Here is a 24,443-nt window from a genome sequence, read left to right on the forward strand (position 1 = left end):
GGCTCCTTGATCAGCAGGGAGCCTGCTTCTCCCTCTTCCTCTGCTGCCACTCCCCCTGCTTGTGCTCTCTCTCTGTCAAGTAAATACATAAAAATCTTTTAAAAAATACTAAAGTTTGCTATTTTTATTTATAACTTCTACTATACTTAGTAACTTATAACTTAAACACTACACAAGGGAGTAAACAGTGTTACATGGGAGGAAGAACAGCAGGAAAAACTGCACCAGACCTGCAACTGACATCTGAAGGAAATTTGGTATTTACAGAGTCAGCTCATCATCATGCATACATTCATTTTGCACTAGGGAATCTCTAAGTGAGAGGCATACAATTCCTGTCTTTATGGTGCTGATATTTCAACAAAGGAGACTATAAATTTATACTATAAATTTATACAATTATTAAGATTGTAACATACAGTAACAAGAATTAGAACCTAGATGGAGACTGATTAAGTTTACCTAACTATGGTAAAGATTCAGGAGACTCTTGGGTCATTTATACAAAATTCCTGGTGCTTCATTACATTCCAATAGACGTATTCTGAACATTTCATCTCTACTGACAGCAAATCTTTCAAATTTTAGTAAGAGCACCTATGATATTGTACTTAATATGCAAGTATGTCCCTCTATCAAAGAGCCTAATATATTACCTAATCTTTTATTGTCACAAATCTACTTAAAATGGTAACAGTTGTTTATTACAAAAGTACTCTTTAAAATCTTTTAGAAAACAAAGAAAAGTATAAAGAAAATGAAATCACTCATAGCTAACTGCAACACCCTGAGACCACCACTTACCGATATTTAAAAGTAATACCTCATCTTTTACATGCACACACACACACACACACAAACACCCACCCCAGTGTAAAATGTCAGTGACCCAGCATAGCCTAGTCTCACTGTTTTTAGCTCTTGCCCCTCTAGTTTCTTCTCCACACAGCAACCTAGTGAACCTTTTAAAACACCAATAAGGTCATGTTACTCCTCTGCTCAGAGCCTTCCAATAGCTCCCACCTCACCCAGAAAAAGAACCTAAGTTTTAGTGCTTACTAGGCCTGCAAGGCCCGACACAAATCCACCTCTCCTTTACTTCTGACTTCACTGCTGCACTCCCGTACACTCCCCACACTCTGACCACTCCAGGGCCTCCTTGCTGCAGCCTTTTCACCTTTGCATCTGCTGTTCCCTCTCTGCCTGGATAACTCTTGTCTCAAATGTCATGGTCCCCTCTGCACAGTACAGTAATATAAGAACAAAGAAGTAATCATAGTAACAGATGGTGTGTTAAAGAGAAAAAGTTCTTTGAATTTATTGTGGTTAAAAAGTAACAGCCAACATTTATCAAGTTCTTACCATGTGCCAGATTCTACACTAAGTGTTTTATAGGAGTTATCTCTTTTCATCTTCACCACTTATGTTACACGGTAAGCACTATTACTATTTCCATTTTACTGATAATGGAATCAACTTCTAAAAGTTATGTGACCTGGGTAGCAAACCCAGACAACTAATTTCAGAATGCATTTTTAATGATTATAGTGGGCTGCCTCTTTGTGATTCTGATTATTTTTTTTTACTTTAAAACTGTTAAATATGCAAGTTTTTTAAAAAAATAAAAGGTACTCGGGGCGCCTGGGTGGCTCAGTGGGTTAAGCCTCTGCCTTCGGCTCAGGTCATGATCCCAGGGTGCTGGGATCAAGGCCCGCATCGGGCTCTCTGCTCAGCGGGGAGCCTGCTTCCTCCTCTCTCTGCCTGCCTCTCTGCCTACTTGTGATCTGTCTCTCAAATAAATAAATAAAATCTTAAAAAATAAATAAATAAAAGGTACTCTAAGTTTTGTGTTTAGCAGAGAAATTTCCTAACCATCTTACAGAAAACCAATTTAGGAAAGTACAAGTATTTCACTGGTTCAAAATATGTTACAGAAAAAAGTAACAGCGGACATGTTAGGTTCTATAATTACAAACACATAAAACTGAAATGTCAGAAAATAATGTGTGCCATAGTAAGACTTAAGTATTTGACCAGTTATGGTGAAGCTTAAGGCAATATTGAGACAATTCATTTTTTTTTTTAGCTGTAAGCATCTAAATAGAAGAAAACTTTTAAACATATCTAAATCAAAGACTGCCCCACAAAGGATAAAGGCAAGGAAAAACCAAAGAGAAAAAGAATTGAGCAATTACAACTTCATCTTTTGAATTTCTACAAATCCGCATTCTCTTGTTAAGTCTCAATAACATGTAAAACAAAAACATTACACTTTAATGGCTCCTACTGCTTTTGAAACTTCAGAATTATGAATCGATAAACAACCTTTCCAATTCTAATCAATCCAGCCAATATAATTCACTTTTCAACTGCTTTAAAAAAAATCAAAATAGACTTAAAATTAGATCATGATAATGACTGCACAACTTCCAAAATATACTAAAAACCACTGAACTGTATGTTTAAAGCAGGTAAACGAAATGGTATATAAATTAACTCATTAATACTGCTTAAAAAATGTACATTAAAAATGCTCAATAATTTCTTGTAAAAATATTTCTAAACAGAGAAAATTAAACAGTTTATACACAAAACTGTACACAAAACATGGCCATTTTCGAGGGTGTGGAGAAAAAGGAACCCTCATACCCTGTTGGTGGAATGCAAACTGGTGCAACCATTGTGGAGGTTCCTCAAAAAGTTAAAAATAAAACTACCCTCCAACCCAGCAATCACACTAATGGGTATTTATTTACCCATTAGTATCCATTAGTGGATACAAAAACACTCATTCAAAGGCATACATGTACATCCTACGCTTACAGCAGTGTTATCTACAATAGCCAAGCTATGGAAGCAGACCATGTGTCCATCAATTGATGAACAGGTAAAGAAGATGTGGTGTATATATAATGGAATATTATTCAGCCATAAAAAAGAATGAAATCTTGCCATTTGCAATGACGCGGATAGAGCTAGAGAGTATTACGCTAAGTGACATAAGTCAGTCAGAAACAGACAAATAGCATATGATTCCATCTCTGTGTAATTTAAGAAACAAAACAAAGAAGCAAAGGGAAAAAAAGAGACACAAGCCAAGAGAAAGACTCTTAACTACTGAGAACAGACTGATGGTTATTAGAGAGGAGGTGGGTAGGGGGACAGGTAAAATAGGTGATGGGGATTAAGGACTACACTTGTGATAAGCATTGGGTGATGTATGAAACTGTTCAATCACTGTACTTTACACCTGAAACTAATATAACATTGTATATTAACTAGCCAGAATTTTAAAAAAATTTAAAAACCCCACAAAAATGGCCATTTTCCTGAGCTCTTTATAATTTAAGTATCTCATCATTTACTTGCAACTTTTAGGTTCTCAAATTCAGTGTACAACATACTGGTGAAGAATGTTACACAGAACTGGTTACTAAATTATAAAGCACCAAAGTGTGAAGGGTATACCTGTAGACAACATATAGTTGTCTTGCTTTGTCTCCCCCCAACTTTTATAAACCCATTATTTTCCATCAACCTTATGTCCATTTTCATTCTCTTTGTAGAAGAGGAGCTTAAGGCCACTCAGGGGTTGTTCCTATACATGCAGTGGCCTGAGAAGCAGAAGTTGTAGCCCTGTTTTCAGTGGTAGCTAAGTGTTCCAGTCTTGGGTAGGGAACTGCTGAAGGGGCAGGAGAGGGCCTCTGCATGCCTCCACGACCAGTCTGTGACTCTAGGTTGAGTCACTATGAACTCTGGACCTGGAGCCATCCAATCACCCTGAAATTCCTCTTGGTTACAGCCTTTTCAGCAGTGGCCTGCTCTTCCTCTTTAATCTCTTTAGGATCTCTGTAGAAGTAGAGATCAGGCACAACCTTCTAGGAGCGCTCATGGCAATGGTGACACCCATGTGCCAAACTTCTGGGGCAGCAGCCACCACATCAGTCCAAAAGAGCTCCCTTGTTGTTGTGCAAGGGATGGCGATGTCCATTGGCACAGAGGAGTGTCACACAGAGCAATGGTAGGCAGGTTAACACAGGACACCTCTGTGGGAGGCTGGTGGTCAGCCCTGGGATCAGTAACCACCATAAGTCTCAGCTCACATAAGGTTGCCTGGATCTGGTAGGTGAAGGTTCCAGGAATGGACAGCAACACAAGTGGCTCCAATGGCAGCAGCAAACTTCAGCACAGCTAATTGGCCAATATTCCCAGATGATAGGACATTGACATCAGCTGGGTTTTCAATGGCAACAATGGCATGAGAGGCCTGCAGAAGCTTCTCCCAGGTTCTTTTCAGATTTATAATGTGGATGCCATCATTTTTCCTTCTGTAGATGTCCTGTTCCATTTGGAAGTCCAGGCTGGTGTCACCTAAGTGGTGACAAGGAATGACAAGTGCTGCAAGGTATTTGAGGACATCTTCCTCCCTCATTTGTAGGCTACTAAAGGTTCTGGACATGTTGAAAGTTTCCCTTGAAGTTATGAGAGGAAACCCAGAATAACACTGTGTGGATCTCTCCCTGGGTAAAGCAGAAACAGTTGTTTTGGTTTTCCAATCTACTCTAACAGTCTCTTTCAACTGGTGTTTTTTGAACATGCACACCTGGTTATTGGTATAGTTGGATTAATATGTACCCTATTTTAACTATTTACTATACATTGCCCTTTTTCTTTGTTTTCTATTTTTTTCTGTCTTCTCTATTTCTGCCTTCTCTGGTTTTATTTGAACATCTTTTATGATTCTATTATCTCTACACTTTTAGCATACCAATTACACTTCCTTTTAAAATCTTTTTAGTGGTTACCATACGGTTTGCAATATACTTTTATGACTAATCCAAGTCCACTTTCAGAACAACACTATACCACTTCAGTTACTGTAAGTACTTTTAATTTAAGAGTATTCCCAACTCCTCCTTTCTGTCCCTTATAACTTCACTGTCATTAATTTCACTTATCTATAAGCTATAATCCCAAATACATTATTTTTAACAAACTATTATCTATTAGATCAATTAAATGTAAGAAAAATAAAAGGTTTCATCTTCATTTATTCATTTTCACTCCTTCATGTAGTTTTTAACTTTCTGACCTACATTATCTTCCCTCTCTTTCAAGAACTTTAAACATCTCTTGCAAAGCAGATCTACTAGTTACACATTCCATCAAGTTTTGTCTGTCTGAGAAGTTTTTATTCCTCCTTCACTTCTGAAGGATAATTTCGCTAGATACAGAATTCTAGGTTGATTTTCTTCTTTCAACTCTAAATACTTTACTCTCTCCTTCCTTGCTTGGTTTCTGAAGAGAAAGCTGATACAATTCTTAACCTTGTTCCTCAAGTGGCTTCTTTCAAGAATCTAACTTTGTATTTAATTTTCAGTAGATTGGACACAGTATACATAGGGGCAGATCTTTTTGTTTTTATTTATTCTGCTTGGTATCTCTGAGCTTCCTGGATCTGTAGTTTGGGGTCTTTAATTTTGAAAAATTCTCACCTACTATACTTCAAATACTTCTGGTTCTTTTTTCTCTTTCCCTTCTGACATCCCAGTTATGCATATGTTACAACTTTTCTAACTGTTACACAGTTCTTGGATACTATGTTCCAACTTTTTCATTTTTTTTTTCTTTGCATTTTAGTTGTGGAAGTTTCTATTGCTATATCTTCATGCCCACCAATACCTTCTTCAGTCACGGCCAGTTCTATTAATGGGCCCAACAAAGACATTCTTCATTTGTTATAGTGTTTTTGATTTCTAGCATTTCCTATGGATTATTTCTTAGAGCTTCCAGCTCTCTGCTTACATTACCCATCCATTCTTAGATGATGTCTACTTTTTCCATTAGAGCCCTTAGCATATTAATCATAATTTTAAATCCACAGGATGTTAATTCCAAAATCTATGTCACATAGATTTTGTCACATAATTCTTATGCTTCATCTACCTCTTCAGATCGTGGGTTTTTTTTTTTTTTTTTTTTTGTCTGTAAGCACAACTTGTAATCTTTTGTTGAAAGCCAGATATAATATTGGGTAAAAGGAATTAGGTAGACAGGACTTTAGTGTGAGTTTTATGTTTATCAACTAGGAGTTAGGCTGTGTTTATTGTTTGCTGTAGCTGTGGGGTCTAAGACTAAAATTTTCTCTAATGTCCTTGGTTTTTGTCTCCCATGTTCTCCTTGGGAATCCCTAGAGACTCTTTAAATAAGGTGTGAGGCTTACAGTTGTTTTAGAAGCCCTACTGACATGGTGGTCAAGTTGGAGAGAAGCATTCTACTGTCTTATGATTAAGTCTCAGTCCTTTAGTGAGTCTATGTTGGGTATTTCCCTTCCCCCAGGTCAACTAGGCATTGGCAAAGCCCATGCTGGTTAGATACTTTCTAGATACTACTCTGGTAAAATACTTTTCCTTGAAACAGGCTTTGTTAAAGAGAACAGAGAGCTCTGGTTATATTTCAAAATGATTACTTTTTTCCTCCTCCCTCCTTGGCCCTACCTACAAATTCCCCACCCCCTGACATCCTCCCTCACTGTGGAGGCAGTTAAAGATTTTTCTCTGATCCTCACAGGGAGAACCTGGTAGGGCTCCTGAAGTAAGGCTCAGAAAAGTGAGTGCCCCCCACCCCAAGACTCAGCCCTCTTGGTTTTCAACTCTCAAGCTAGCCCACCCAGAGCCTCCAGCAGTTAATTCATTAATTAAGCTTAAAGTGCTCCTACCTACATGGACTTCAGTTGCGGGGCTTCTACTCCTAGACTTCCGCCACCCATCAGCTTTGATTCTCTGTATCTGCCTCTCCCAGGTTTCGGGCAGCAGTCTGCCCTGAGACCTCAATTCTCTTGCTGCATCTAAGAAGAACTGTTGATTTCCAGTTTGTTCACCTTTTTTCATGTTGGGATGACAGAAATGGGGACTTCCAAGCTCTTTATGTGTCACATCAGAAATGATAAGTCAATATACTTTATTATTATCATAGGAGCTAAGGTAAGACTATCCCTGAAATACAACTCTTACTTCTTGCATTCTAATTTTCTTTACACATGACCCTGGGGTTACCTAAGGGAGAATTATAAGACAATTAATATCAAGCAGGTGACTGTCATCCACTGTTTGTCAATAAAAGGGAGTTAAGATTGAAAACCATTACTTTATTCTTCAAGTAGTCTGGAATATAGAGGTCCACAAACTACTGCACAAGGGCCAAATCCTGCCAGTAATGGAAAAATCCAGCCATTCATTCATTTGTTCACACACACACACACACACACATTGTCTGTGGCTACTTTCTTGATAACAATGGCAGAGTAGAGTAGTTGCAACAGAGACCCTATGTCCTACAAAGCCAAAAGTATTTACCATCTGGGCCCTTCAAAGTAGAAGCTTGCTGGCTCCAGGTTATATATCCCATACTTTCTTGCACAAGTGATCTCTGATATTTTGTGTGCGTGTGTGTCTGTTTGTCTTTTAACTGTTGACCAAGGCTGACTGCAATGATGATTATGCACTATCTTTAATTTTTATTTATCAATTCATCCACCAATTCATCGGCCCCAACATTTTGGCCGAAAGGGCCTACCATGAGCAGCTGTCGGTGGCAGAGATCACCAACACCTGCTTCGAGCTCTCCAACCAGAAGGTCAAGTGTGACTTTCGCCATGGCAAATACATGGCCTGCTACATGCTATACCACGGGGAAGTAGTGCCCAAGGACATGAATGCCACCATTGCCACTATCGCCACTATCAAGACCAAGTGCACCATCTAGTTTGCAGACTGGTGTCCTACAGGTTTCAAGGTTGGCATTAAATACCAGCCCCCCACAGTGGTGCCCAGGGGTGACCTAGCCAATGTGCAGGGGCCATTTGCACGCTGAGCAACACCACAGCTGTTGCCGAGGCCTGGGCCTGCCTCGACCACAAGTTTGACCCGATATACTCAGATTGCTGAGTACACATGACCTGATGTACTCAGATTGCTGAGTACATATGACCTGATGTACTCAGAAACTCAGGTTGCAAATAATAAAAAGGTTGTATTTAAGTTGAGGGTTTAGTGACCTTTTTGATTTAATCTACAATTTACAATTACTGAGATTAAATATAATCTCAATTCCTGAGATTCAATATACAATTCCTGATTTTAACATAGAATTTCTGAGATTAAAGAATCCAGTTTAGTGAAAATCTTTTGCAACACAGTGTAAATAATGGTATTAACAATTACATCCAAATACTAGAAAATTAAAATAAAGGAGTTATTAACTCTACCTGGGGTACTTAAGGGTTGAGAATACTAAAATTCTGCCACAGAAGACTGTGGCTTACTATTGCTTAGTAGAACATACACTTTCTAAGCAAGGGATTCTCAAACTTCAGTGTTAGAATCACCTGAAGGGCTAGTAAAACAAAGACTGCTGGATCCGCACCCAGAGTTTCTACTGCAGTAAATCTGAGGTGGAGCCTCAAAATTTACATTTCTAACAAGTTCCAAGGTGATACTAGTATGATGCTAACACAGAGAACAACATTCTAAAAAACCAAATAGCATCATATAAATACAATTTTAAAGCTGAAAGGGTCTTTTAAGAACTAGTTGAATCTCTCTGAAAGAAAGAACATCAGGCTAAACAAAGAAACAAGTCTCTTTGTCAGATAAATACAAAGATCCAACAGAATGTTACCTATTTTATGAATCTGAAACACTCTGGGCCTTCAGAACTGATTTCCTATTTTATTCATTCCCTTGTTACTTCCTCAATCAATCCACCTCCTTCAGTTAGTTATTTACCCTAACTCACAGGTTTCCTTTGCCATCTTCAGGCTTTGGCCATGACTCAACAAGTTATCTTCCCCTTGGGTCTTGGCTCCTAAAATAAGTAGGTCAAACCCTTCACCAGAACCAAACTTTAAAGTAGCTATCTCCAGGTCAATGTTAAGGGGTTCTTCAAAATTCCAACTTTATCTCTTGAGAACTAGGTTGGAATGCAGATTAGCCCACAAACCCTGACTAAATACTACTGTATACTCATTCATAAAAGGTTACTAAACTATGTATCAGTCATTTGCTCAGTATTTTTAAAATGAAGGACACAATGGCTCTCACTTGGGAGGTAAATTATTTTTTAATACTAGATATATAGTAAAAAAAAAATTGACTAGTAGTACTGAAACTCTAAATAAATGATTACTTCAGTTTCACCAATGCAATTTTTTAAAAAAATCAGCCACTGTCAGTCCTCCATTCTGTAAAATAAAGCATGAATTTAATAACTTATTTGGGGAGAAAATTACCATATCAAATGTATCAAATACAGAAACATTAATATGTAGAAAAAAATCAAGTGTTTCTAAGAATGCAGTAGACAAAAATAGAATTCACTAGTACTTACTGCGAGATGAGAAACAAAAATGCGAAAGGTGTTGGCCCTAGCTTCAAAGAGCTTGCTGTTTATTAGAACAGCATAGGACAAAAATTAAAGTGATTAAGTGCTTAATTGTAAGACATCACTATACAGTTTGAGGTTAAGAAAAGGCCAATGTAGACTAGAGTAGCTAAAGAATGTTTTATAGTACAATGATCTGAACTATGACTTCAAAAATGGTTAAAACACGACTAAGCAGGATTTGGATACAGGCAAGTAGAGATTCCAGAAAAGATATAAAGCAGGACTAAAAGGAGCACCACAAATTTTAAGGCAGACACTCAAGTGCTTGCCTGACAGGAGTTCAATACTGGTGAACAGAAAGAAAGCGGGTGGGACTTACTGTATGGGGCTAGATTGCCCAGGACTTTGAAACCTGACAGAAATCTTTAGATAACAATATGGTGGGCAAGGTGAAATTAGTGTAGGTTATCTGAAGGAGACTACATGGAAAAGGATTTTTTTGAAGACTTATTTTGGCTGTAATATACAGCATAGTCCAGTGAAGGGAAAGGCCAGGGACAAAGAGCAACTATGGTGCCACTGTAATAATCCAGAGATGGTAAAGCACTGAACTATGGTCCTGGCAGAGGAAACAGAGGGAGCTTTATTTCATCAACTTCTAATACAGTTTGCATTGACAAGTGATTTCACCTTCATCACATAAGAAGGTCAGTGACATCACACCAAAGAGGAAGCCTCACATATTGTAGGCATCACTAAGAACTTTGTATTTCAAAGGCAAATCGAGAATAACAAAATGTTTCCAATTCAGTCTAATGAGTATCTTACTTTTCATCTTTATTAATTTGGAAATGACTGGATAAATACTCTTAATTTTCCTAAAGCAGCTATTTTTTGTAATCCTTTGAGGGGGTAGAGACCAGATGACTTGAGCTTTAAAACGCCCACATATCCATATTATTTAACGACTTCCTCTTTAGTGGACCATCTTCTCACCTTCCTATACAAACACACATGGGAGAAACTTAAGTACTTGACACTACAAACTTGACAACTTGTTAAAATATTGGGCACAGGGATAAGAGAGAAAAATCCATTATGAAACCAATATTGCTAGCCTGATGGAATGGAGGAACAGGTCCTATCTACTACACAAAGAAGTAGATTAGCTAAAATTGAAAGCCAACTGAAGTAGCAAGGCACTATGGCACAGAAGGATTACTGCGAAAACGCCAAGTTTACAATGACAGTGGTAGTCACCTGTATTCTAGCAAGTGTATCAGCAGATGTGATTAGAGTTGTCTGGTCAGCCCATCTATTTCTGATTTTGGCAAAGAAGTGAACACAGAGAAAAAATAGGTGGCTGAGAAGTGTCTCGATATTCAAAATTAAAGCGCATCTAGAGGAAAGCTGCAGGAAAAATAAAATGTTCATCAGAAATAAGATCCATGCAAACAGGGATCTTGCATCTTTGCCCATGGAACCCCCAATGCCTGGAAGAGTAGCTGACAAAGGCAGCTCTCTAAAAGGAATGAATGAGAATTCCCAAACTGCAAAGGAATCGCAGTAACAAGAAGAGTTGAAGACAAAATGAAAGCTAACGACTGAAAAAGGCCACTGAGTTGGCAAGAAGAACAGGAAGCCAGACTGCAAGAGTCAAAAAGGACAAGAACAGAGAGAAGATCTAGCAGAGTGGGGGTGGTGAGCTGATAGACAGATGGCAGCTAAAAGGAAGAGCAGCAGGGTAGACAAAGCATTATTTTACTTGTTTGGATTTTTCTAAACTCAAAATAATGCCTGCTCATTCAAGAAAATTTTGAGAATATAATAAAGGGGGGGGGCATACATTTGTTCCACCACCCAAGTGCAAAACCAGTTAATACTTTTAAAAATGTGTGTTCACTTACTCCACCCATATATATGAGTGGCCTTACATATCACACAACAGGATAATAAATGAAGATCGGAGGGGAGGGAAATGAGCAAGCCAAACAGTAAAACTAGGGGTGAGATTAGCTAGCAATGGTTACCATGTTTCTTAAATCTTTTCTTAGTGGTAAAAAAAAAATGTATTTCTCTGCTTTATTTTTTATTATCGAATAAGGATTTTTGCATTGTTAACTGTTTGTATTATTATAAAATGAGTATTTACATTCTTCATCACTTACCTAATGACTTTTTTTCTTAGCCTATGAATGAGCTCTTTAGATCACTGAAAGATCAACTCTTTGTTTTACCGCAAAAACTTTTCTCCAAGGTTGTTTGCTGCTGCTTTAAGGAAGTCATTAGCATGTATAAAGTCACAGGAAAAGTAGCCTGTGGAAAAGAACAGTTTGATGATGCTGACAGAAAGAGTATGTATTAGAACAAATTCCCTAAATATATGGACAGGGATGAATCCAAAGGGGAAAACAAACTTCATCCTATAATGGGAAAGCACACAAATACAGATGCTAAGACATAGGAGCCAGAATAAGACTAAGTGAGGTATATAAGCAACCCCACATATAGTAATATTCTAAACCTCGTCATGAAGTGGCCGTTATTCAAAGAGTCAACTCAGGGTACACAGACTTCTTCTAAAACTAAGAGCATTTCCTGGTCCTCTGCCCCAGTTCTCAACATCCCTGTCCTCTTCTTCCCTAATATTACTTTATATTCTTTCTTCTACCTTTGCATTTCGATGAGAAAACTGTGATTGGTGGAAACCCCACTCCCCAATCAAGCAAATTTTGACCTAAGCTATTATCTTCCCATAATTATCCTCATTACCGGCAAGGCTTACTGTCATCAACAACCGTGACTCTAATTCCTGCTAGTGGGAATAAAGATTTCCCAGTAAGCATACCATTAAGTGTATCTGGATCAACAGCCATTTTTGTTAAGGTCACCATCCTGAATTTTGCCAATAAGAATATTATATCCTGGGGCGCCTGGGTGGCTCAGTGGGTTAAAGCCTCTGCCTTCGGCTCGGGTCATGGTCCCAGTATCCTGGGATCGAGCCCCACATCGGGCTCTCTGCTCAGCAGGGAGCCTGCTTCCACCTCTCTCTCTTCCTGCCTCTCTGCCTGCTTGTGATCTCTGTCTGTCAAAATAAATAAATAAAATCTTAAAAAAAAAAAAAAAGAATATTATATCCTACTGAATCCCTCTCTCATCTATTATATTATACCAGACTATATTATCAATTATACCAGACTATTACTGCATTCAACAAAATCTTACTTTTGTTAAATTCTACTGATGATGCATGCAACTACTACACAAGGGATGAACGTTTTAAATGCAGAGTAGTGTTTATTACTTTTTCATTATCCTGTGCCAGTAGATAGTAGATATATATATATAGTAGATATTAAAATAAAGGTATATGGAATTCAGTTTTTCTTGACCACTTGACTCTGTAAATTCAGGATTAGTTCTTGATCTTCTCACTTCTTTGAAACGTATATGTACAGAATTTGGCCAAATACAGATTGTTAATGTCTCCTGTTTCAGAAAAAGGGATCATGCATGTAATAATCTGACAATTATATTTTAGATGACAGATTGCTTACATACATGTGCAATTAAAAGATCTAATAACTGCAATCAAATAAGCAAAGTGATTCACTTAAATTAACTGAAGCATCTTGTTCAAATACATTTTCCTAGGAGCTCAGAAGCACCAACTTTACTTTAAGCAAGATGTCACTAAAATGACACTCTTATCCAATTGAATTTTTAAAATTTCATACCTACTGCAAAAACAATGGCATGTACTTGGCTACCCCACATAAGTAAAATATTTTACTATCATTTTGTAAATTACTTATTATGCAATGATTGTTTTGTTTCAGGTATAGTCAGTCTCTGACTTCCTATGACCTTCACATATTAAAAAATAAGAATTTAAATACAGTACAAATTAAGTAAAACAGGCTCATCTCTGGTAAGGCCAGCCTAAATCACTGAAAAAAGTTAATTTATACAACTCAAATCATTGATCTTTGAGAGCTGAGAAAAATTTCATGAAAAGAGTAGCAATATGAATTAAACCTTGAAGTTAAACCCTTGTATCCACAGGAAAAAAAGAAAGGTTTTTAAAGTAGTAGGTAGAGAGACTAGCACAAGGATAAGCAGAGAAACAAGATAATAAAAGAAAAAAAAAATGGGTTAGTGCAAACTGCAGTAATCCCCTGTTCTCATCTTGTAGCTACTTGGTAGTACAAGGTAATCAAAGAAGGAAAGCCACAGATAAATAAAATTAAAAACAAAACAAAACAAACAAACAAAAAAAAAACCACACCCAAGTACAGAAAAGAAAAACACAAACCTAAGTGCTCCGGTGCTTGGTTTGTATCTTAAAATGAGGCCTCACAAAATGCAACACCATAGCCCTAGAGACTAATACCTTCCAAGATACCAATATTTCACGTCTATCCCCATGCCCTTGGTAGGTATCACTAAGCATGTAAATTCACACCAATTTGCTAATCCTGTGTTGGAATGAATGTATGCTACCTGAAACCTTGTTATCTAAACTCGGACTGTGAATGGGTTCAGGTAAAAAAATATATTTTATTTTATTTTTTTTAAGATAAGGCTATTTGGAGGACATGGTATTTCACACCATATGGACTCTAACATAACAGACTGGAATCTGTTACTCTAACCTCTCACTCTCTGAATTCAGAAACCAAACAGACTCAAGTAGCAAAGAATATCTTTATGTTTTCAGTTTGTTCTTAGATATGAGGAATATAAAACTACCTCCCACACAACTTTTCATAATATACATAGGACCTATTATAATAGATGTCTGATAAAGATATGCATAATTAACCAAACCTAGTTGTTTTCTATTTCCTCTTATAAGGAGGAGATATTATAGTCCATAAACAGAGAAAACTAAGAGTCTCAAGAAAAAAAATAATAAATCATGTTTTAAAGTTTCTATTCATATTGGTTAAGTGTTACTCGTAGTCAGCAATCGAATGCATTAAGGCCTCAGAGCTTATTGTTCCTTATTTATAATCCTGCCCAGGACAGGAAGATCCTTCCTCCTTATGGTCCATGCTGCTCATCTTAACCTGAACTCTAAGAACCTTCAATAAAGCAGAAGAGAAAGCAAATAAATACACAGAGACTGGTGGAAAAAAAGGCACTGGGTAAGACTTGCCTAGTACTGTCAGAGATATGGAATAACCATCTTACTGTCTTGTTCTTCAATAGGTATAAAGAACTGTCACAATTACACATTAAAAAGTCTACCCTAGATGAAGAGAAAAAGTTGTGAGGTTCAACCCTACACTAAATTATTCTGAAAATAGAGCTTTCTTATTTACATACCCAAATTGACAATATAAAATCTACTACTGCCTTAAAATATACATTATTACAATAGGAAAAAGTTCCTATGTGAGGTGCTTTTAAGTACTGAGAACCTCTTTAGAAACAAAACAAAACAAGCACACAAATAGTCCCCCTAGTGTAATCTCTCAACTAAACTCCCCAACAAGAAATGCTGCATAGGGGGGCACCTGGGTGGCTCAGTGCTTAAGCCTCTGCCTTCAGCTCAGGTCACGATCTCAGGGTCCTGGGATCGAGTCCCGCATCGGGCTCTCTGCTCTGCGGGGAGCCTGTTTCCTCCTCTCTCTCTGCCTCTGCCTGCCTCTCTGCCCACTCGTGATCTCTCTCTGTCAAATAAATAAAATCTTTAAAAAAAAAAAAAAAAGAAAGAAATGCTGCATAGACTTGCACGGCTCTTAGAATATTTTAAATGTAACACATGCTCAATAAATATTTGCAAACTGAATTTCACATAACAGAAATCTTGCGCAAGGTAACAAGAAGTGCATAACACCTTCAGATTGTCCTCCTGGACTAACACCCAAGGAAACACAGACAAATCCTAACAATTCGTCCATTGAAAATGTTCTTTTGATTGCCTGTGATTAGTTAATTCTATTAGTCTTTCACTGTGGTTATGGTATGTTTTATTATTGCTGTCAATATTAATTTAGTAACAGAATCATAGAAAGTTAAGCTAAAGGAACTTGCAAGGTCATCTAGTATAAACCTTTCATTTTACAGACAAGGAAACGAAGGTCTACTTTTCTCACAATGAACACTTTGGCACTTGTCACTTCTTTCCCTGGTTCCCTGACCGAAGAAAAGAATTTTATTGCACTTTTTTGCTTAGGTTAATATTGCAAGGCTAACATTACAAGAGAATGGGCATTCCTCAAATGCCAGTCTCTAACACAGCACTTTGTATACAGCAGGTACTGAGGAGAGTACTTATACATTGTTCTTGCTTAGTGTTCAAATTTGAGCAAATGACAATGCTCATTTTACTTATTTTCATTTGTACAATGTTAGCGTGCAACATTGTTTTTCTAATATAAAAAGCAATGTGACACAAGTTTTTACTCAAAGCATTCTTTCCTAACAGATAAAACACTTCTCTGTCTTTTCCACTACTGTGAAGTTCATTTCCCCCAATAATACCAAAAACAAATAGTGAGATAGAACCAAATCAGTTTTGCATAGAACATTCAAGACACCTCCCAGTGGGGAGAGCAAATTGGTAAATTATTTATACACACACACTTCCATTACCTAAGGGCTAAACATTAGGCCAGAAAATCCAGGGGCTTCAAATTGCTTAACTTGCCTTCCTGGTCAAGAGGGAAGACAATTCGATTAGTTTCAAATCGCAGAGGAGAGCAAGGAACTGCCTTCTTTCTGGAACCACAAACAGTCAGTGTTGGGATGCAACCATCACAGCTGGCCTCAATATAGACAAACAAAAGCACCCTTGGTGTGCCTGGTATGGAAGACAGGCTAAACTCAGGGCAAGCAGCATGTTCAACCAGCTAATCAAAAATATATGAAAGCCAGCTAATGTACTAGTCAGTCTCTAATTTTAACACAAAATGAGGATCAGGGACTTATGGTTAAAATAAACTCTAAAGTTGTAAGCTTTACAATAAATGTTTCCCACTGCAGGAGAAGGAACAATAACTATTTCTCAGACACAGCTAATAAATGCCCTGACCCAGAACCAAGGACAAAATGGAACTGCTGAGTTCTAGTATATGGGAAAGAATCAGATCTAATATGGTATCACCATGTAAACCTTTTGGATCATCATACTTTGCTCACTGTAACTAATAAATAATAAAGTAAAACAAAACTGCTGAATCTGGGTTTAAATTAGAATTTTAAAAACATCCAAATGGTCTGCAAACATAATTCCACTTTATAATTTTAAGTCTAAAATGTATGAGATTTGGAAGTCTATATAACTTTCAGAACTGAATAAAGACAAGGAACTCGCCACGGCACAGCCTCTAAGGTCTGATAATGAAAGAGAAGAATCCTAGCTTTCCTGTCATTCAATTTATCTGTTTCCAAAAAGTGGGTACAACAATGATACATCCTACAGGACTGTTTAAGAAATGGCTTATACAGTCTTACTTACAAATAAAAGCTTATATAAATAAAAATAACAATTGATAATTTAAGAATCCCTGAATTCATCTGTTGAGTAAATACAATATTAGAATATTTTCTACCATAAAACATCAAGGTTTCTTCTGAATTTCTAGGCAAAGGTTTGTTGTTTATGTTACGGCCTAATTACAAATATGTTAATCACTCCCACCCATGAAAGCATGATTATTTCTATAACTAATCATAGACAGATATCAAATGTAATTTTTTCTATCCTATTTTTTCCATAGCAATTTTATTCTATCAGGGTTTCAAGTAAAATTGCTTTAAAATGGAAAAGAAAGCACTTAGTATACACATACATGTATGTAAACTAAATATAAATTTTCTTTTTTCTCTTTTAAACAATGAAGATACTGGAGATAAGAGGAAAGAAAAACTTGTTTTGGTATTCTTTTTTTAAGTAATTGAACAGGGGTGCAATGTAAGTTTAAGAAGTTTGCAGTGAGGTTAGTTGTGGCTGTTTTAGGTTGCTAGTTTTCTCTTTTTAATGAAAATTTTATATTAGAATCTATTGTTTAGAAAAGATACCATTTTCATAGCACTTTCTGTATTAAAACATATCTCCTAAATAAATCTCCCTTCAAAGTACTATTAAGTGATTTGGACCTTGTCTCTGGAGCGGGAATAAGGAAGGTCAAGAATAGTGCAGGCTTGTTAACTTGGATTTAAGTTGATGATATTCATAAAAATATTACACAAATACTACAACACTATCAAGCTGACAGTATCTTTATTTTCTAGAACTACCTTAAAAATTATAAATTGTATTTCCAATTCTTATGAAAGATAGTTTCTGTTCTCATTAGATACCATTATTTCAACTTTGAACACTTCACCTTTTTTTCCCCAAAGCCTAATTTAATGCTTGAAATTACAATGGACATACTTTTATCAAACGGCATCTTATTTTTTAACAAACAGAATAAATTATGATCTGAAATAATAACTCGTCTAGCTTAAAGACCTGCCTCACATACTCTATGTATATATTTGTTGAACAGGAAGACAAGTATAGACTTGTTTGTGATCTGCAAGTTAATAATTTAGAAACTATGATCAACCTAAATGCAAAACCCTTTTGATAATTTTTAAATGCCACATTTTGGTTTAACGTAATTTTAAATTCTCATTAGTAATGATACTAAAGACTGATGGGGAAAGGAGTACAAAACTGATCTCTCAGAGCATTATCAAGTTATAAAATAAATAATAAAAAGATACTGTTCCTCACAAAATGTGAAATGAGATACCCAAAGAACTATAATCTTATCTATTAAAAATGGTTTTAATTTAGCATATATACACTAGTTCAAAGGAGATGGTGGTGAAAGAGCTTTCACTTTTTAGTGTCTTTATTTTAGAGTCACTTGATGATAATATAAATCTAGTCTTGTAGAGCAGGAGCTATAAGACTATGTATTAATTATACCCACTAATGTTGTTTATGATCCACTAATGTTGTTTATTCCAAAGTTCTAAATACAATATAAAGAAATCATTTTTGCAAATAGGAGTTCTACACTTGAAAATTAAACACTAATAAGTGTGCCATTACAATTTTAAAATAAAGATATAAAATTGTATACTTAGAGATTAAGGTGTTTGTTGCCTGCTATTTTTTTCTGAGCAAGTAGCAAAAAATGAACTGTACTTCAGGATAAGTTTTTCCTCACATTAGAGTCAGTGCAGTCAAGCTGTAATGAACAGGTGTAAATATAAATTATCAATGAAAGAATAATTAAATCACATGACTTACCAAAAAGAGCACTCCACTATCATTGTTATTCAGTCACTTGGCTATACAATTTACTCTTATATTAAAAATATAAAGTGGAGTTTTCTTTCTCCTATTGTTCTCATATTAAGTTAAAATATACATTACTAATTCAACTTTTAAAATGTGCCTTTCTTAAAAGATTTAGTCCTTTAATTTGGATGTCCCTTACTTGGTAAAAACCAAGGTGTTTAAAGCCATTCAATGATGACTGAATAGAACACTAAATCACATCAAGTTAACAGGGGGGAAAAAACCCCTACTGATTTCAGGAAACCTTGATGGTAAGCAGAAGATTAACAATCTCTCCCTTTAAACAGAAGCTTTTAAGAGGGCGTGAGGGTATCCATCAAAGAATAAAGGCTTCTCTCGGTCTCTATTTCACACATACATATTAGACAATCTTACTTATCTGACCTATTTAAGTTGCCAAAACATGACTATTGATTATGAAAGCCAAAAAAATACTCCTTCGAAATATCTAAAGTTCATCTTAAAATTAAAACTGAAAGCAAAATACTCAACTGCCAATTACTATGTAGTAAGAAACTATTAAAGCCTGCACTGACCTACTTCATATTAGCATCATGACAATATGGATGTATGCCAAGAAACAATAAAAATTACTACATAACAAACCTTAATTTTGTATTTTAAAAGTGTCACTGTTTTTAAATGTCTAAATACTGTTCTGCAATGCTTTTATGATGCATTTATTTTAAAACTGCAATGAAAGTAAGGGGTTTTGATATTTTAGTAGTCATATTCAATGATGGACATGCAAGAATTCATTTTTAAAATCAGAGCTTGTTCTACACCACATTCAATTCTATTTTAAAACTTCTATTAAAAGCAATCTCTTAGACCAAATTCCAAATATTACTTTCCATTTTTAAAACAGCACTACATTTCACAAAATGTCAGTTAATGAAGAATCCTACAGAAATGATGCAAGTTCATGTTCAAAGAATATTTACAATGGCTCTAACAGAAGACAGACTTAACTCAGTGTATTTAATTATTAAAAGACTGCCAGCAGTCTTTCAGAGTTTAACCTAATGCTGAAATATTGTAAATTCTCATACAAGAAAGTACAGAAATAGCAAAGGTTATCTCATCTATGGTTTCTAAAAAAGACATGAAATAACAAGACATTTTAAATTAAAATATGTTTTTAAATTAAAAAATCACTTTACAGTGTAAACTACCGCTTTAAAATACCTTATACTAAAGAAGCCCTTTCTTTACAATCATGCAAATAAACTCCCTGGAAAGGAAATTTAATCTCAGAATAAAGAAGGCAAAAACATCCAGAAATAGCAGCTAAACCAACGGAAAGGAAGAGACACATTAGGTTTTGTGCTGCATGTTAATATTCTTACGCACAATGTCTGGTGAAAATTCACAATACACTTCTTCCTCCCTGTATGCTTGCAAAAAGGAGTAAACACATTTCACATTCCTCAGTCCCAAATTCATGCCACCATCATGCAATATGACTTAATTCTGACCTACAGTCCTCTTACACCTAAGCGGAAAACACATAACTTGTTTATCTACACTCACAATTGAGGAGGGGGTAAAGGCATTTTGTGGCTATGGAGACCAGAGGCTGATGCAAAGTCCCCACACCTCCAGAGGTCCTATAAATATGCACCCGACTCTGGATACCCACATTCAATGAATGCATCAGCCTCCTCCTCCGCCCGCCGCCCCCCACCCCCCACCCCCCACCCCCCACCCCCTTTGCAGCAGAAATGTGTCTGGGCTTTTTTACCCCAGCGATGGAGGATCCTCTTACCAGATGGAGTTCTTGATCTTGTGTTGCAGCGCGCTGGCCTCTGTCCCTGGCAGCCCAGGCACAAGGGCTGGCAGAGCCACCCCCGAGGTGGGGGCGCCGGGGGGAAGCTGCTGATGGGCATCAGGCTGCTGTGGTGGCGGCTGTTGTTGTTCCTCTGCCATCGCTGCTGGAGGGCTGGGAGGGAGGGAGGGAAGATGGGGGCGCGGGGAAGGGTGAGGGAAGAGACGGGGAGGGGAGGACGAAGGGGGAGAGGAGGAGGAAGGGGGGAAGGGAAGAGGAGGAGGAGGAGGAAGGAAGCTGAATAAGCTAGGCCTTTACCCCAGGGCTCGAGTGAGTCGCTTTCGCCTGCCGCCTGGGGGACATCACCGGGGAGACCGAGCGGCTCCTCACCGCAGGGAAGCTTCACCGCGGGAGAGGCATGGCGGCGCCCCTCAGCCCCCCGCCGCCGCCGCCGCCGCCTCCTCCCGTCAGCGGCCGGGGCTGGGGGGGATGAGGAGGGGACGTCTGAAGACGAGGTGGGGGGGGCAAGTCTCCCCCAAATCCAAGAACGGCCGCTCAGTGACTCCGCGGCCCGGCCTTCCTTTCTTGCCCTCCGAGGCTTTCTACGCCCGGGGCCCTCGCTGCTGCAGCCCCAGGCTCGGCTCCACGCCACTCCCCACGCCGCCGCCGCCGCCGCTCGCTCCCGGCCCCGCCGCCACCGCGGCCGCCGCTGCCCTGCCAGCCCGGGAGGCAGCCTAGTGCGCGCAGCCGCACTGCGGCCCAGCGCAGACGGCAAAACACCTACCGCTCCGCCGGGGGCGGAGGGGGGGGGGGCGTGGACCAGCGTGTGCGGGTTACGGGCGCGGGCGCGGGGGGCCGGGAGGGGGGCGCACGGGTGCGCAGGGCGGGCGCGGGCCAGCTCGACCCGGAACGCGCGCCGCCGGGGCCGAGGAGGGGACTGGTGGAGCTGGTGGAGGAGAAAGCAGGAAAACGTGGGGGAGGTGCTGGCGAGAGAAAGAGAACTTGCGTGAGGAGGAGGAGGAGAAACAAAATATAATATTTGGCGTGGAAATGGGATTTGGGGTTTTTTTCCTGGCATCTTCAAGTCAGGAAAAGTGCAATTAATCAACATTTTCCCCCCGCCCCTCGACAAGTGAGGACTGCTTTCTCCCTGGGTAAGTGAAGAAAATTGAAGCAGGTAAGAGGCTAAGCTGACTTTCCAGAAGCCCCCAAAGAAGAGCACCCTTTGGAATTAACCACCCTTTAGGTAATTCAGTCTTGAACGGAAATCGCAAGTCAGGAGCTGGGTTGAGTGCTTCTCAGTCGGGCATTCAAAGCCCTCCAAATCTGGCCCCACTTTAGTTATCCAATCATAGCTGCCTCCATCCCCTGCAAGAACTCCCGGCTCCAATCAGTGAAGTCTCCATGCCATTCTCAACGCGCAGCAGATTCATTCTTCCTTCGTGCCTTTGCTCCTGCTGTTCCCCTCACCTCCCCACCCCACCCCCTTTCCAGGAATGCCCTCCCTCCCTCCTCTATACCGCTCTCAAGCCAACCCAGGCTCTAAGGCACAGCTCAAGTCGCGGCTTGTCAGGGTCCCTGGCAGCCAAGGCCCCTGCCTGCCTCTGAGAGAAAGGCGTGCGGTTCTCGCAACATGGAGGCTCAGGCTCCGGCCAGAAGCACCTTCCTTTGAAGCCCGTTGAGCCCTTGGATGCACTCTCTGCGCCCTTCTGCCCATTCATACTTAGGAGACAGTTCGGGCCAGTAAGAATAAGAGTCTGCTAGGAACAAGCAAGTCCCCTTTAAGAGCAGAAGAATTGGCTTTTCTAGGTGGGGCTGATCAGGGAGGCCTAAACTGCTAGGCCGTAGAAGACAACAGCCAAGGCCAGATCTGGCACCAGATGGAACAGCTGCTCAACTCACACTGACCTTTCTCTGGGCCTGTGGGTGTTGTGAGCTCTTCAGCTTTGACTTTTCTGACAGTTTCTATCAGGTTTCTACCTATCAGGTTCTCTGGCCACTTTCCTGCTGTGCTTGGACTTTGGGCTATGAGGCTCTGCCACCTTTTAGAGTCCTGGGTGGGGAATCTGATTGGCTTGGGCTTCCTGGCTTTGGAGTGCTCTGTGCCCTGCCTTGCCCTGGAACTCTCTTGCGTTTGCACCAGGGTGCACTCAGGCCTGGCTCCCAGATTCACCCTGAATACTCACAGATGCAGGTGGCTGGGTGTGGAGAAATGGGAGGGAGGAAGGACACCTGGGTACAAAACACAGCTCCTCCATGAGGATTTCAGGCATCCTGATACCCTTTGCACTTCCATTTAATGCAAATTACCTAAAGTCATTATTAGCCTAGCCACTTTAGGAAAATACAGGTTGTTTATGCACTTCATTTTGCACATGTACCTTTGTGTCCTATCTAAAGAGTATTTTTCTGTACCAAATTGATAGACATGGTGTGTACTAGACAGGAACTTTGAAGAAGAATAAAAATAGCTAATGTTCGCTGGGCACATTCAGCATGCCAGATCTAGCACTCACTATACATTATCATAGTTATTCCTTCCCAAACTATATATACTGTAGGTGCTATTATTCACCTATCATGCAGATGAAACAGAAGCTTAGAGAGGTTAAATAACATTCTTAAAGTTATCCAATAATGAGGGAGCCAGGAGTTGGATCCTGGAAGTCTAATTCCACAATCTGCAACCCTTGCTGGAAATGATGTAATACTGAAAAATCTTGAATGTATATGTGAACTCTATGTCCATGGGGAAGATGGAGGAAGGAAAAAAAAAAAGCATTCAGGAAAGTTGCCAAGTCCCCCAGATTCTCATTTTTTACTCAGTCAGGAAAGAACGATGCCTTCACCTTGCCACACCCTGGGAGGGGGAGATCTTAGGGAGTGGGGGATCTCATTCAAGAAAGATAATGTTTCTGAGACCTGCCAAAGGTCTTAGGAAAAGGATACTGAGAAACAAGACTTTCTTTTAAAGTATGCTGCTGGGTGTCACACAGGCTGGCTTCCCTGAGTACAACTTTCAAGAGCTTTTTTATCCGTTCCATAAAAGAGCCATGTTACCCCAGTTGCCGCTAGAGGGGTCAGCAGAGCTGCAACCCTGAGCTGCCCTGCGGTGCTGTCGAGAGGGCATTGTTGAACCTTTGGGGCCCTGAGGGACCAACAGGCAGTTGGAGGAGACATCTGGGACTCTTGGGTTCAACCAGCTGTGAAAGGGGTGGTGGAGAGTATCAGACTGAAGAGACCTGATTGTCAGAATGAGACATCTTTGCAGGGAGGAAAGGATCATCCCCACTTCTCCCTCAACATCTGGGAGTAGAGTGTGTTTTATTGCTGTCTTCAAAGAGGACTATAGATAAAATAAGCTTAGGTTTAGAAACCTAAAAGAAACCTTACAAAATTACCCAAAATCTTGAGTAGGGACTCACACCAAATCCAGGCACCCTGAGTAAAGGTAGCAGTGTAGCCATGTGCTTCTGAAATTGTGTGCATTCCCCTGCAGTCATGAACGCCTGTGCTAAGTTCCCTGAAGCACCCAGAAACAATGTGGCTCATTTTCTTAGACCTTCAGTTTGACTCAGTGAGAAGTAATGGAAAACATCAGAGTAAGCACGGATTTTTAAGATAACACTAGAATTTGAGCTCTATTTCCCAACCCTGAGGAGGATAAGTCTATTCTCCCTGTGAAAGTGTACTCCAGTGGAAAATTTTGAGAAACATTGTTGTAGTAGGGTAGAAAGACTCTGGTCGTTGAGTCAAGAGACCTGGAAATTCAAACCTTCTGTGTCCGTCTCTATAAAAATGAAAATAGTGACCTACTTCACAGGGTTGTTATGAGGAACAACATGTAAATTGATATATAAACCATGGAAGTGCTGTACACATAGAAAGAGAGACAATCCACGAGGTGGACTGTAAGCACCTCAAAGGTAGTGGCTGTGTTTTATTTATCCTGGTAGTCCTGGGATACAATTCTTAACTCCT

General features: G+C 39.1%; 1 protein-coding gene across 4 annotated transcripts in view; it reads right to left on the bottom strand.

Moving 5' to 3' along the window:
• The window catches only part of RFX7 (regulatory factor X7), a 143,242-nt gene extending 121,639 nt beyond the window's left edge, over positions 1-21,603 (bottom strand). The window contains exons 1-2 of one of the 4 annotated variants that reach the window (XM_047737999.1): positions 20,781-21,603; positions 20,463-20,628 (exon numbers count right to left, since the gene is read on the bottom strand). In XM_047737999.1, coding sequence (XP_047593955.1) covers positions 20,463-20,628; positions 20,781-21,573 — 959 coding nt within the window. In that variant the 5' untranslated portion in view covers positions 21,574-21,603. Of the gene's footprint in view, positions 1-20,227; positions 20,266-20,462; positions 20,637-20,780 lie in introns of those variants that run through there. The other 3 variants (XM_047738000.1, XM_047738001.1, XM_047738003.1) reach the window with 3 other exon arrangements.
• Between the last annotated feature and the right edge of the window lie 2,840 nt (positions 21,604-24,443).

This window comes from Lutra lutra, chromosome 7 (genome assembly GCF_902655055.1).
Source record: "Lutra lutra chromosome 7, mLutLut1.2, whole genome shotgun sequence".
Taxonomy (NCBI): domain Eukaryota; kingdom Metazoa; phylum Chordata; class Mammalia; order Carnivora; family Mustelidae; genus Lutra; species Lutra lutra.